General features: G+C 47.7%; 1 protein-coding gene and 1 long non-coding RNA gene across 12 annotated transcripts in view; one reads left to right on the top strand and one right to left on the bottom strand.

The window, feature by feature from the left end:
* The first annotated feature begins 2,393 nt into the window (after positions 1-2,393).
* LOC125098031 (uncharacterized) lies at positions 2,394-11,773 on the top strand. Its single transcript, XR_007126684.1, has 3 exons — positions 2,394-2,428; positions 3,953-4,026; positions 11,684-11,773. It is a non-coding gene; the product is annotated as an uncharacterized LOC125098031 (long non-coding RNA).
* Positions 10,101-14,296, bottom strand: part of PXYLP1 (2-phosphoxylose phosphatase 1) — a 90,898-nt gene continuing 86,702 nt past the window's right edge. For all 11 annotated transcript variants that reach the window (XM_047726307.1, XM_047726346.1, XM_047726299.1 and 8 more), the window contains one exon: positions 10,101-12,398. In XM_047726307.1, coding sequence (XP_047582263.1) covers positions 11,458-12,398 — 941 coding nt within the window. In that variant the 3' untranslated portion in view covers positions 10,101-11,457. The remainder of the gene's footprint in view (positions 12,399-14,296) is intronic.

Here is a 14,296-nt window from a genome sequence, read left to right as displayed (position 1 = left end):
AGCCTGACTCACCCCTCCCTTTTCGCTTTCGAGAAGACTCGCAGTTCCGGGGCGGGGACCCCACGGGCCTTTCTGGAAAATGAGGTCTCTCAGGAGGATTCTGGGAATCGTAGTTCCAACCCTCACTTTGCGCACGCGCACTTCTGTTTTCACCTTGCGGTTCCTGCTCTGCCCACCGCGGGTGAGAGACGAGTGCGCGTGTGTTGCGCTGGCCTTTGAACTGAGTTTTCTTCGGCTCCTTGTCCTATGGAGTCCCGGGTTAGAACGGGCTTGGGTCTTTTGTCAGTTTTAATTGCAAACTGTAATTGGGCAATTACAGCGGTTTGTGAGAATCTCCAAGATGCTAGATGCTGGGGCAGTGCATTAGGGCATGGAGGAAGAGACGTCAGAACCAAAACCTTGGGGTGTGATTTAGGACTAGAACGAGGCCATACGTCCAAATACTGGGGCCTCGAAAGCCCAGAGACCCCAATGATCACGGCAACGACCTTGAAAGGACCATTGAGTTACTGAGGAGATGGTGTTGTCCTCTGACAATCTATAGGTGTTCTCCCTTTCAGGCAGCCGTGCGCTGCGTCCCTTATTTTATTTATGTCACTTGTGGCTGTGGTTGGGAAGGGTCGCCAAGAGAGTGTATTGCGGACCAAGCTATGTCCAGGGAGATGTGATAAGAGCTCTTAGTGGAGACGCCTGGTGGCTCAGTTGGTTAACCGTCTGCCATCTGCTCAGGTCATGATCCCAGGGTCCTGGGATCAGTCCCATATCCCGTTCCTAGCTCAGCAGGGAGCCTGGTTTTTCTGCCTGCCACTCCCCTTGCTTGTGCTCTCTCTCTGTGACAAGTAAATAATCTTTTTTTTTTTTTTTTTAAAAGCTCATGGTGGCAGTGGCAGTCTGGACTGAAGTGGATGATAAGGGTTCAGGGTGAGGGAGGAGTTGAGGATTCCCAGATTTCTGGTGTGGGCTGCTGTCATGTCTGCAGATGATTTCGCTTTGTGAAATTCTTACTCCTAATCTGTTTCAACTCCAAAAAAACACTCAAGGAGTCCTCGACTGAGCACATGTGCAAATTTATTGTCAAAACAAATCAGATGCATGCTTTGACCCAAAGGACATTCATTCACATACTCACACAGCTCTGTTAGACCCACCCTTTTGAGCACACTTGATGTGAAAATACACACAGTTATATAGTTACCCATGATCATATACTCACATATACTACATGCCCCAGACAAGGGCCCTGGTAAATGGCCAAGATGCCCTGCCATCTTGGGCTATGTGTGGCCTCCAGACCAAACGGATACACATTGATTCTTTGTGCTTCTCTGGAAACTTCACACACAGCTCTGTCTTTATCCTTCCTACTACATCATGTCCTTTTCCTAGTTATCTTCCTGCCACCCTGGCCTGATAGGAGGGATAAATGGGGTTTGAATTCAGGTAAGGGTTTTGCTTATCTGATGTTTGCTGAAGCTTTTCCCAGAGCAGTAATTCTGAACATGTCTGTGTGTGCTGGACTGTTAAGATTCCAGTGAAATCTGTGAATTCTCTTCTTAGGTAAACACAGCTATATATCCATACTATTTTGAGAACAAAATTGAGACCCATCTATTAATCCCTGGTTAAGAACCTCACTAGAGGTAGATCAGAAGGTCAGTTTTTCTCTCTGTAGTTTTCAAGCAGTGCTAGAGGGGAGAAAAGTAGGACCCCAAGCCCCTAAAGGAGTCAGGGTATGAGGAAGAGGCAGCCTCTCTTCCCATCTTTCTGTTACCCTTAGTTATGGAGTTACACTGTCAGTCTGCAAGTTCTCTGCTGGGCTGTCATTCAGCTGGTTAGTGGAAGAGTCAGCAGGCAGCTAGTTCAAGCCTATCAGATGTTTGGTTATTTAGTGTTAGTAGGTCATTTAAAAAGCCAGTAGGTCAGTCAAATGATTTGTGGTTTAGAAACTTAATCAGCCAACTGGCCAGTCATTTAGGGGTAGTTTTTCAGATGGACAGTAGTCCATCAGTATCCATCAGTTGAAGGTCGATTTAATGATCAGCCCATTCATCAGGGAGCCAGTTGTTGAGAATGCCAAACAGCTGGGTTGCCAGTGGGACAAAAGGGCAGCTGGGGTGAAACCATCTGGATGCAAAGTGTGTTTCTATTTGCTACATCCTGATGACGACATTACAGTAACACACACCCCTGTGTTTGCCATTTTGCTTTGCATGGTTTCAGCTACCTGTGGTTGTGGTCTGTGGTTGGGAAGCATATGATCCTTCCTCTGGGTTATCATCAGGAGGTCAGTAGTAGCCTGACACTACATCACAGTGCCTACCTACATTGTTCACTCACTTCATCTCATCATGTCGGCATTTTATGATCTCACATCATCATAAGGAGGAGGGTGAGTGCAGTACAAGAAGATATTTTGAGGGAAGAAGAGGTGAGGGAGAGAGACCTCATTCACAGAACTTTTATTATAGTATATTGTCATAATTGTTCTGTTTCATCATTAATATTGTTAATTCTTACTGTGCCTAATTTATAAATTAAACTCTGCCATAGGTTCCTATGTATAGGAAAAAACATCGTCTATGTAATGTTCGATACTACCTGCATTTTGAGGCGTGCACTGGGGGTCTTGGAATGTTCCCTCAAGGGTAAGTGTGGACTCCTGTATAGGCAAGCGGAAAGAAGAGTTGACTCCGAGGCCACCAGAGGGAGCTTTAGGTCTCTGGGAAGGAGGCGTCCTTTGGTGTGGGGAGCCGGGAAAGAAAAAGCTGTAGGACAAGGGCCAGGCCGAGTTGCCAGTAGAGGGCATTGTGGTTCCCCAGTCACGTTCACACTAGGCCCCCTTCAGAGCTAAACTTCAGGCTTGTGCGAGTCCAGTCTCTGGCCAGCAGGCTCCTGAAAGGATTTCTCCCCCAGGAAGTGTTCAACCAAGATATGCTTGACTCCTGAGCTAAGAGGAAGCCGGGCAGCTGCTGACTAGGAGGACTTGCCAATCCCAGGCCCTGCTGCCAGGAGCATACCAGCCATGGGGGAGGAGGGAGAATGGAGGAGAAGCCCCTTTCCCCTCTCTCTCCCAGAGTACAGAGGGGAGCAACTCCCCAAAGCTGAGGGCAGGATCTGTCTTCTGTCCAGGTGCATTTCACTTCCTGGGCTGCTTCTTCAGCTTCTCTAGGGGCCCAGGAGGGGCTAGGCTAAGACCTAGGCTAAGCCAGAGGTCCAGTGACTCCCATTTCTTTGCTGGGCTCCCTGACAGGGGCTGCTTCTGCAATGGCCAGTAACTAAGACACAAAGATGGAGGTTAGATATAGACAATGAAGGCAATGTGGGGAAAGGATGAGCTATGAGCTTGATTTCCCCTTGGGAATGGCTGAGATGATTATATAAAGTGTCAGATATGGCCCTGGGTACCAAGGCAGGGCTCAGAAGATTGGTGTTCTTTTCTCCCCCAAAGGGAAGTGCATGGGCCCAGGTAGTTGTGTCTCCTGGTTATGCGTGGAGCATGAGGTTATGCCCTGAGATGGGCTTCCTGGGTTAATGGGCAAGGGCATAGTCTGGCTGCAGCTGGTTTGCTTGTCAGAACAGTTAAAAGAAAGAATAACTCGGGGACAGTAGTGACGGTAGAGGTGTCCTGTGTGCCTGGTGCTTTATGTACACTCTCCCAGGAGGTGTACACTTTACAGATGGGGCATCTGAGGTCTAACAGCTGGGAAGTGGTGTGGAACTGCTTTTGAACTCAGTCTATGTGGTTCCAAGTCTCTTTCCCTTTCTGGGAAACCCAACTCCAGATACAACTGGGGAAGGAGAAGAAAGTGAAAGACTGGGAGGTTGTTAGGTCCTGAGGAAGATTTGCTGGGGGTGGGGATGGGCTCTGGACAGGAGAGGACTGTCCCCTTCAGAGATTCTGCAAACCTGGCCACCCACGTAGTGACATTAAAACCCTTTTCCTCTCTCCCAGGGACACACAAACTGTGTCAACAATGGCAGTCTGGGCACAACCACTTCAGCCTTGCAAGTAACAAAGCTGGAGAGGTAAGTGGGAGTCAGACCATGAAAGGCCTCGTGAGTCACTTTAAGGAGCTTGGATTTCATCTAGAAGGTAGAGGAGGACAAGAGGTTTTAACAAGGAGGGGCACGGTTTGATCTGTGCAGTCCAGACGTCAGAGAGGAATCCTGAGTAAGGAGTTAGTGTGTGAGTAAGCACTCACACATACTTTATATTGGACCTGGGGGGAATGTTTACTATGATGGTGTCGTGATGAGGAGCAAGGGCTTGGGAATCGGCTGCTTTGACTCCTACTTCTGCCACTTCTCTGCTGTGGGGCCTTGGTGGGGGACCTCTCCTCTCGATTTCTTTCTCCATCTGAAAACTGGGAGACAGTAAGGATGACTTCCAAGTCACAGTATGGTTTTGAGGCTGAAACAAGGTTTTGCTTCTAAAGCACAGCGCAGTGCCTAAGACGCTAAGGCCTGTTAGGTCCGTGGTCAAAGGAACGAGACTGATACAAAGCGAAGGTCAAGCAAAGCTTTATTTCACGCCAAGCATCGAGAATCAAACTGACCATTCAGGGCTGCCTCTTACAGAGAGAGCGACCACCCCCAGCCTCACAGACTAACTTTTATAGAGCAAAGGCCATGTGGTTAAGCCTGGCCACACACAGGTGACCAGTGAGATTGTAACACACAGAGAAAGCTGCACAGTTGTGCTAGGTCACACACGAGTGGCCAACTGAATTACAATTCACCCCATAGTAGCTATTTGAACTAGCCTATCACCTTGGTCAGAACTGGCGCCCAAAACGCGCCCAAAAGGCGGGGCCCACACTCCTTGGTAGCTAGGGAGTCAGTATGTGTGCTGCACTGATTGGATGTCTCCACCTGGCCCAGCTCATCCCTGGATTCGGGCTCTGTTGTCTCCACCTGACCTGACCCGCCCTTGTATTTGGGCTCTGTTATCGGGGACTGGTCGACCACATTCACTGGTTTCCAGGACTTGCTTTTAAGTAAGTTCCCCGGGGTTGGGGGTGCAGGGTCAGTTTAAGTTTTACTGCATAAACAACAAAATCACTGTTTAATGGAATCGCTCTGGCTAAACAGGCCCTTACAAGGCCCTCAGTGAATGCCGACTCACCCTCACATCAAACACATCCCCTGCTCCACTTCCTATCCTCTTGGCCTTGTGTCTTTGTGGGCCACTGTTGCAGTGACTGGGCCCAGGACCTGACAGGATCTCATTCTCTTGATTTCCACCCCAGGGGTTCTCAGATGCCAGAGAGCCCAGGTGAGCCCTCTGCCCTGATGCATGTTCAACCCAGTGTGTGGGGTAGAGAGCACAGGATGGGAGTGAGGGATAAATATCCCCCCTTCCCCAGTCTTCCTCCAGGTGAACCATTCAGGTGTGTCTCAGGTTTCTTAGGCGGTCCTGACTAGAGCAACCAGTCACCATATCAGCTCAGTATGCAGCTTCCCTGTAGCTTTCCCTTTCCCCTTTGTCCCCTTCCCTGTCTTTTGCTTCTGCTCCTTGGGACCACATTCCCTGATAAACATCTACACTTAAGATTTTGTTCTCAGGCAGCTTTCAGAACCCAGGCTAAAACAACCCACTGTAAGGTGATCCTACTTCCTTTGAAGTGTTGCATTAGAAAAAAGTGGGAAGAGGGGTACCTGGGTGGCTCAGTTGATTAAGCATCTGCCTTCAGCTCAGGTCATGATTTCAGGGTCCTGGGATTGAGTCCCAGTTTGGGTCCCTGCTCAGTGGGGAGTCTGCTTCTCCCTTTCCCTCTTCCCTCCTTCCTGCTCATGTGCTCTCTCTCTCAAATAAATACAGTCTTTTTTAAAAATGGGAAGAGAAAGGAAAGGAGCTAGAAAGATGAATGTAGCAGAGATCATTCCCTGGACTAGGGTCCACTCTGCTATATCCCCCGTTTCAGGTTCTGCTAATTTGCCCTTTTCTTTTTAAACTCATTGAGTTGTTGTTGTTGTTTTAAAAGATTTTATTTATTTATTTAAACAAGCAGGCAGAGTGGTAGGCAGAGGCAGAGAGAGAAGCAGGGTCCCCGCTGAGCAAGGAGCCCAGTGTGGGACTCGATCCCAGGACCCTGGGATCATGACCTGAGCCAAGGGCAGAGGCTTAACCAACTAAGCCACCCAGGCGTCCCTGCTAATTTGCTTTTATGAGGGTGGTGGAGTAAGGGGGCAGAGGAAGCTGTGGGCCAGGGAGCTGGAAGGACTTTGTAGTCTGGGATGAGCCATGTTCCAGCCCTGGATCTGCCACCTCCTACTGACTGTGGGATCCTGGGCAGATGTCCTCCTCTGAGCCTCAGTCTCCTCACCTACACAGTGAAGATAAAAAATGCTTACATATCTTGTAAGACATAAAGTCTAGGTCAGTTGAGTGCTTATTTAGCCCAGTGTCCAGCCCCTGGTGTGTGTTCAGTAAATGGGAAATCTTGGTATAACAGCTCTCTGTAATCAGTTTTGGGCTGTTCAGGATCAAGTTTCTCCTACTGCTTCTTGTGTGCTTACTTAACTTCCACAATAAAATAAGCCCCTCAAAGGCAGTGATAGAAGAAATTTGTAATCAGTAGATATGTTATCCCTTTCAAGTAAATGACACTAGTTTTTCTGCCCTGACTTGCAGAGGCCTCAGGCCCTAGGATTTGCTTGCCCTCTGCTGCAAGTTGTTTCCCAGGAGCAGACTCAGATAGGGATGGGTGTGGGAAGTGTACCAGGGAATGTTCTTGGGGCCAACACTGCGGAGGAATGGAAGACAGCAGGGGAGGCAGAAGTGCACTGTGCTGACCCTGTGGGGAACACTGAAGTTGGGGTGGCCCTTCAGGGTTCTTCCTGGGCCGGATTGGAGACAGCAATGTGCCCAACAAAAATACTTTCCTAGATTCCTTTGCAGTGGAGGTGGGCCAAGGGACACTCTCCTGGCCAGTAAGATGTAAACAGCAGTCTGGTTTCCTGATGAAATGGTAGGGCCACTGGAGAAAATGAAAGGCTTAGTTTGCTTAACTACTGTATTCAGGTTTCTGTCGCATGGAACCCCAGAGTCCTAAATAGTTCTGAGAGCCACCGTCAAGTCCTGCTTAAGAACATGGACAGTAGCTTTGGAGTCCCACCCCCGGCGCACACTCGCTAGGCACGGGAAACCTTGGCTGAGTCACTCCGTCAGACTTAACCTGTCTCTCAGAATTGGGAATGGTGGTACTTCACACCACGCAACCAGCCCATCCCAGTGTGTCTGGATCTTGCTTGGTTTTAGCAAGGAGAGTCCTGCATGCTGAGACACTCATCAGTCCCAGGCAAACAGCTGGCCTCCCTATTAAAACACAGCCCCAAACTACCCTATCTCCTTTACAGATACCAGACTGGGTCCTGAAGGCTAAAAATGATGTTTCATGCTATCTCCTAAAGGCTGAATATAATACAGCATCACAGCCAAAATTAGTTTTACATTATATAAGTGGTTTTTTCTTAACAAAAACAGCAACCACAGATGGTCAGGGGCACCTTTGGAATAGTCTCCTGTTCATTCAGATTTAAATTTATAACAGTTGTAACCCCACTCTGTTTTAGTACTACTTGATATTCATCAGCAAAGATGGTATCTTGTAGGGTGGTTAGGAGGATTAAATTAGCCTAAGAAAAGCTCTGGTGGGTCACGCAGCACACACACTGTCAAATTCATGGGGTCATAGACGCTTGGGTTAGTTAGCCTCTAGGCTTTGAGTTTTCCTTTGGAAAAGTGACTTCATCCCCTGCCCCCCTCCCACCAACTTCAGCCTCTTTTGCTCATTTGTATGAGGGGTAATAGGAACTTCTCAAGAGGGTTGTTGGGACTGATAAAGAAATGCTTGTGGGGCCCCTCAAGGGAAGCACCTAGCCCACAGCAGTGCTGTTATTCAGATGCCAGGCCTCAGGCTGCCCCCATGCTGAGGGGCTCTGCAGCTCTGGGTGGAGCCAAGCTGACCCTCAGGGCCACCCGCTGCTCCTCAAGGCCAGGCTCAGCTGGCAGATGGACTGTAGAGGCCAGGAAAGCCTGAGCAGACTCTAGGCATTCAGTGGGTTCCTCTTAAGCAGAAGCTGTTATTATTCATGAGACAGTCACAGGACAGACAGTATACAGGGGTGCAAGCCCAGCATTTAGTCCAGTGGCTTTGGGCAATGGCGGCTAACTGGCGCCCGGGCCAGAACTCTGGCCACTGTCCAAGCCAGAACTGCACTATAAACCCTGGCTGTTCTTGGCTTTCGACTTGCAGCTATGTTTAAACACACAGGGCTACACCCACACTAGCTGGGCTGCTGCATCCGTGCAGGCTTCCTGAAGATGGAGGCACGCATCCCCGCCTCTCCTGTCTCAGTATAGGGGTCCTAGAGAGAGGAATCAGTCACATCTTTCCAAAGCCCAATTCTGCTGTGGCTTCAAAGACCCTCAAGCAGGTTTAATAGCAGTATAGAGTTCTTCAGTTCTGTTTATAAGTGAAAGTGGAGAAATAATACTCTAGTATATTAATAATTATCTCGCAGTACTGAAAAAGGGTTAACTTACTCAGTTGGGCTACAAAATTAACACATATAGCTGCTAGCTTCTGCTCCTTCTGTGTACCTCAAAAGCATGTGGCCCCATTCTAGTACCTTGGTTTTAAGTTTCAGTTTCACTCATTTTTAATGATATTTAAAGATTTATTTACTTGAGAGAAAGGGAGAGAGTCTTAAGCAGACTCCACCCTAAGCTTGGAGCCTGATGCTGAACTCAATCTCACATCTGCGTGGAAAATTTCTGGAGGAATATCTGTCAAATATCCCACAGTGTTGTCTCTGGAGGTGGGAATAGAAGAGAACTTCACTTTTGAAGTTGTTTTCAGTATAGTCTGATTGTTTTCCAGTGTGCGTGTATTAATTTTAATCATAGAAACAAGAAAGCTGAATGTGCACATGTACACGCCCACACCTGCCATGAACTAAGCCATCAAGACCACTGTCCAGAAACCAAGAACTGGATGCATTAATCTCAGCTCAGTGATCAGCGTTTGTTTATGGAGCGAGAGGTCTTGGAACTTAATACTGAGGAAGATATGTAAATGATGTGCACACCTGAGGTCTTGGGAGGCGAAACCTTTAGCTACGCTTTTAATATCCAACACATTTACCTTTACCAATAGCTGTTTCAAACGGATTCTTCTTCTTCTTTTTTTTTTTTAAGATTTATTTATTTGACAGACAGAGATCACAAGCAGGCAGAGAGACAGGCAGAAAGAGAGGGGGAAGCAGGCTCCCCGCTGAGCAGAGAGCCCGACGCGGGGCTCAATCCCAGGACCCTGGGATCATGACCTGAGCTGAGAGCAGAGGCTTTAACCCACTGAGCCACCCAGGTGCCCCCAAACTGATTCTTTTTAAAGATTTATTTGAGAGACAGCGAGTGAGAGAGGGGTCCTCCTCCCACAAGAGCAGGGGGTGGGGTAGGGAAAGAGGATGGTGGGGGGGGTGGGAGAGAATCTCAAGCAGACTCCCTGCTGAACCCAGGGCCTGAGAGCCTGATGTGCATGGCAGGGCTCCATCTCACAACTCTTGAGATCATGACCTGGGCCAAAACCAAGAGGCAGATGCTTAACCGACTGAGCCACCCAGGTGCCCCTCAATCTGATTTTTAAAATATCTTCTGATCCACTTTTAGTTTTACATTTTCAAGCTGTGTTTAGCAGTTCTAATTCGGATATATTGTGAGTGGGATCAAAAAACAACAGTTTTAACTACTCAAGAGACAACACGTGATTTTCAGCAATAAAAGGAAGAGTTAAGATAGATTTTTAAACCACGCCAAGGCCGCTATCTGTGCACAGCCTCCCAGCCCGCGGAGCCCGGATGCTGCTGTCAGAGCTGGAAGCCCTGGCCCTCCAGGCCCAACACTGCTGTCCCTTTCCTCCATCTCTGGTGGGCCAGCATGGCCTGGCCTCCCTTTTCCATGCACACCAGGGAGTTCTTTAATTTAAACATTTTTACTTATACTAAATAAATAAATAAATAAGTTTCTGAAATTTGGGAACTTACTTGAAGAGAACTAGAATGCCTTGTAGGTACAAACCATGACTTACATGTACGAGTATTCTTCAAAAATTTATTTATAGAAACAGATGTATCCAAAGGCAACATTAGACAAAAACAAAGAGGAAAGTATGGAATGCCAAAGACACTTCAGAATCTCACTTGCACTTTACATTTCTTCACATGGAACTAGCACCATTTTAGTTCAGAAACCACAGATTTAATTACAATTGCTTCTAATATATAAAATATCTTAGAAAGATTATTTAGATATCTATAACAAAGTTCTCCCAAAAGCTTATTTAAAAATCAATTAGAATTTACCATTTGAAATTGATGCAGATGGTTTAAAAATTGATCCAATTCTACAGCTTGTCAGAGGGAATAAGCCATAATTAGTTTTATTAGAAGAAAGTGCCTGAATTCAGCTTCTAGCTTCCTTCTAACCACCAAGCAGGTATGGTAAATTGAATTTTACCTAGGACTAAGAGCACATCTAAAACCGGTCTTAGAAAATAGTTCCCTAGACTATAAAAATACTAAATGGGATACAAAAATTTCAGCCTATACAGCAAATAGACTACAGCAGACAGATATTTAAAACATACCTACCATAATCATCGTGAACATCAAGTATTATTCTAATAATTTTTCTACGATTCATTCTGATTTTATGTTTATTTCCCCTCAAGTTTTGTTATCACACCAGCTACAGAGCAAATTCGGTGTTTCTCGCAGAAGTTCCTGGAGGCACCACCGAATAATTTTTTGTACTCAACTGGTTCTCAAAGTCCTGGAAGTGCAAATGTAGCTGAGCCTGTGTTCTGAGCTAGGGGTCAGCAAACTTGGGCTGTGAATACAGCCACACTCGTTTGTTTCCATGCTGTCTATGGTTGCTTTCACGTCACATGACTGTATGTGGCCTCTGGGACCCCAGAGTCCACAGTCTTTACTATCTGGCCCTGTACGGGAAAAATGTACCAACCCCTATTTATAGATAAATCACTTCGGGAATGGTTTTGCTGAACAGGAACAAGGCAAAACCACCCCAGATGAAGAAAATTTTGGTTGAGGTTTGCTGGTTCCATCATATGCTACCCCTGCAGATCGAAATACTACACATATGGACTGGCAGCTCTGGGTATTGACATACCCTGTAGCATCATGAGCAAAGTCAGGCTACGACGGAAGTACCTTCCTCTTTCTATGAACTGGCCGTGATGTACCAAGTAACCCACGAACCCAATTATAGCAATGTGCTTCCCGTTCAACCCAATCATCCACATGGCTCAAACATGACTTCTAGCCTTTATAAATCAATAGTCTTATACCCTTGACAATGGACAGATCTAGAAGTGGACCCTTCCCATCCCTCTGTATTGGCATAGATTCTCTCAGCCCTGCACTGCCTCCCTTCTAGAATCCTTCCCTGTGACATGCGTCGTAATAATTAGTACTACCACTACTCCCCAGGGCCACAAACATGTCCCGCTTGACAAAGCGGACTAAGTTTTCAAGGGGGCACATGGGCTTGGAGGAATGCTTGTGGTGGTCCTGGCAAAAAGAGGTGTGGAATGTGACATCGACGCCATTATAAAGAATCCGGACAGAATGCTCACTTGGCTTTTCTCGGTCTTGCCAGAGCTCCAAGATCAACCTAGCTGCAAACCTTGGGAATCTGGCTTCCATCAGGCCCAAGGCGCTAAGAACCGGTGACAGAGTGACATCATGAGCAGAGTAGAGGGCAAAGACCTCCTCTCTCCTGCCCTCCGCGGCACGCTGCATCCGGTTGACAGTCTGGTTCAGGATGGGGTGGGCGCCCAGGAGCGCATAGCCCAAATAGAGCTTCTTCTCCCGCCTCTCTCTCTCATCCTCTATCTGATGCGTCTTGATCACCTTGAAGTGCTCCATGTCGATACAGCCGTTCCTCGTGCATGGGAAGCTGACGTTGTGGCAGAAGCGGCACAGCATGGAGTCTATGGGGTTGGCAGCGCGAAGTTGCTTGGTGGGGACGTCCACGATCCTGGCCATGTCCTCGTAGGTCCTCTCCAGCTGGCTGTTTTTCAGACGTAAGAGGTACTGCCGACGCTGCTCCTTTTCCAGGTACTGGTTTCTCATGGGGCAATAGCAGTTTCCGGAGCAGAACAGAGCACTTGGCTGATGTCTGAAATGAATCCTCTTCCAGTCAAAATCTGGGAGAAAGCCATAAAGCAAGGCCAGCCCACTTTGTAGGGTCCGGCTTTTCCCAGTGGTCTCCAAGTAGAGGTGGTCTGGGGACCAGTCACTCGGCAGGAGTTTGTGTTTCTTTAGATAGATGTCCCTCAGCAGCTGGCCGTTCTGCAAATGCTGCACAACTCCTGAAACACAGGGACACAAACTGTGCTCACTACCAGCTCAGCAGGAGCAGTAGCAAAGGGAGACCGAGTCAGGGGCCGACTCTGCAGTGCTTCCCATTATATTCCCATCCATGGGAATATAATCAAAACCAGCATGTGGAAGCTACAGGAATGGGTTTGTGTGAACTCACAAGGGGAGCCCCTTGGGATTATTCAGGAAGGGATGAGCAGAGGGGAGCACTAGGACCATCTGCTCAATCCCTCCCTTCCCTGGGAGGAGGCGTTGTGACCGGGGGGCCTCAGACGGCAGCTGTCGAGCCTCCTGGCAGATGTCAAGGCTGTAACTGGCATGGGCTTAAGAAGAGCTTTCTCCCTCCTCCCCAGGGACACAGTATTCTTCAGTGTGCAGGGAGGGCCCACAGAAATCAAACAGCTAAAGAGAAAAAGGTGCTGCTGGCTGTTTAGTCCTCTCACTGTTGGGGGGTTCTCTCCTTTGCCTCATTCTCTGTACTCTCCCAAGTGAAGGCTTGCTGCTAACCTTCTAGGTACATTCTGCCTAAGCCTCCTGGGGCATTACCTGCTCATCAAGGACATTCTGTCTGTGGAGATATGGAATGCTCTTTCAGACTCCTGGATAGAGTATTTGGGAAAAACAAAGTGCAGAATAGTACATTTATTATACTCCTTTAAAATAAAAATGAGGGACAAATAAGAATGTGTATTTGCAGTTGTTTGTGTTTTACATAAAGAAACTTTGGAAGGATGCATAAGAAACTGGTATTACCTGGGGAGATAGGGGTACAGAAATGGCAAATAAAACATGGATAGGAACAAGAATTTTAAATTTACCTGCCAACTAAAAGTTTAAAAAGTTTTAGTCTTGAACTACCCCAGTATGGTAACAAATTATCTTGGGGAAACAAAAAAAAAAAAGAAAAAGAAAAGCCTTATCTTCAAGTAGGAGAAGACAATCCCAGATGAAAGCAAGCTTACCCTCCAGGCAGCAGGATGTGGGGGATGGAATCCCAGTAACAGATCTGCATTCTCTGAGGGTCAACCACACACAGCCCCCAACCCCGACCAGGTCATGACCAATGTTGCTTATTCAGATGTTCAAACTGTGTGAAAACCCAGGACAGCTCGAGGCTGAGATGTGTGAGACAGGCACGGCACTGGCCCAGGAAGGGGAATAGCTCAGGAAAACATTACAAAGGACGTCTGCATCCCATTCTGAAGGAGGTTTATCGAGCACAGAATTCCCTCAGAGATCTGGGCTGACACAGGTCTTACGCATTTCCAAAATGGTTTGCAAAAAGAGACAAAACCTGATGACAAACATTAAGAATCTGTGTCTGGCCCCCATTGGCCTCTGGGCCTGCCTTATATCTCCAGGTTGCATATTTTAGGGTTGAGTGCTTCCCATGTTCAGACCTTTTTCCATTCAACCTCATAAAAACCCAATAAAGTAGGCATATTATTATTTCCATTTTCTTTATTTTACAGCCAAGGAAACCGAGGCCCTGAGCCAATCACTGTTAAGAGGTCGCAGAGCTGGCACTCAGCCCCATGTGGGCCCAACCTTGCCCTCCTAGTCCCTGCTCGTAGCACCTTCTCCCCTGTCTTTTCAGGCAGAAATATGAAGTTCTAGCCATTTCGGGCCTCTTGATGTCTCCAAACCCAGCCTGCATCTTTAGGACCTTGGTCACGCCCTTCACCTTTCTCAGCCTAGAGAAATCCTTACCTGGTGCCTGGCTCCAATATGGGCCTGCTCTGTGGCCTTCCTTCTTCCTCCCCCAGGTCAGACCAAGAATTCCTTCCTGTTCCGGTTCCATGGGCTCTCCAGGACTTGGGCTGTGAATGCCCAGCCCAGCACATGCTAGCACCATGACAGGCACTTGACACACGCTAATCTCACTCAC

Source organism: Lutra lutra, chromosome 1, assembly GCF_902655055.1.
Source record: "Lutra lutra chromosome 1, mLutLut1.2, whole genome shotgun sequence".
Classification (NCBI taxonomy): Eukaryota; Metazoa; Chordata; class Mammalia; order Carnivora; family Mustelidae; genus Lutra; species Lutra lutra.
This window is presented reverse-complemented; position numbering and strand designations above follow the sequence as displayed.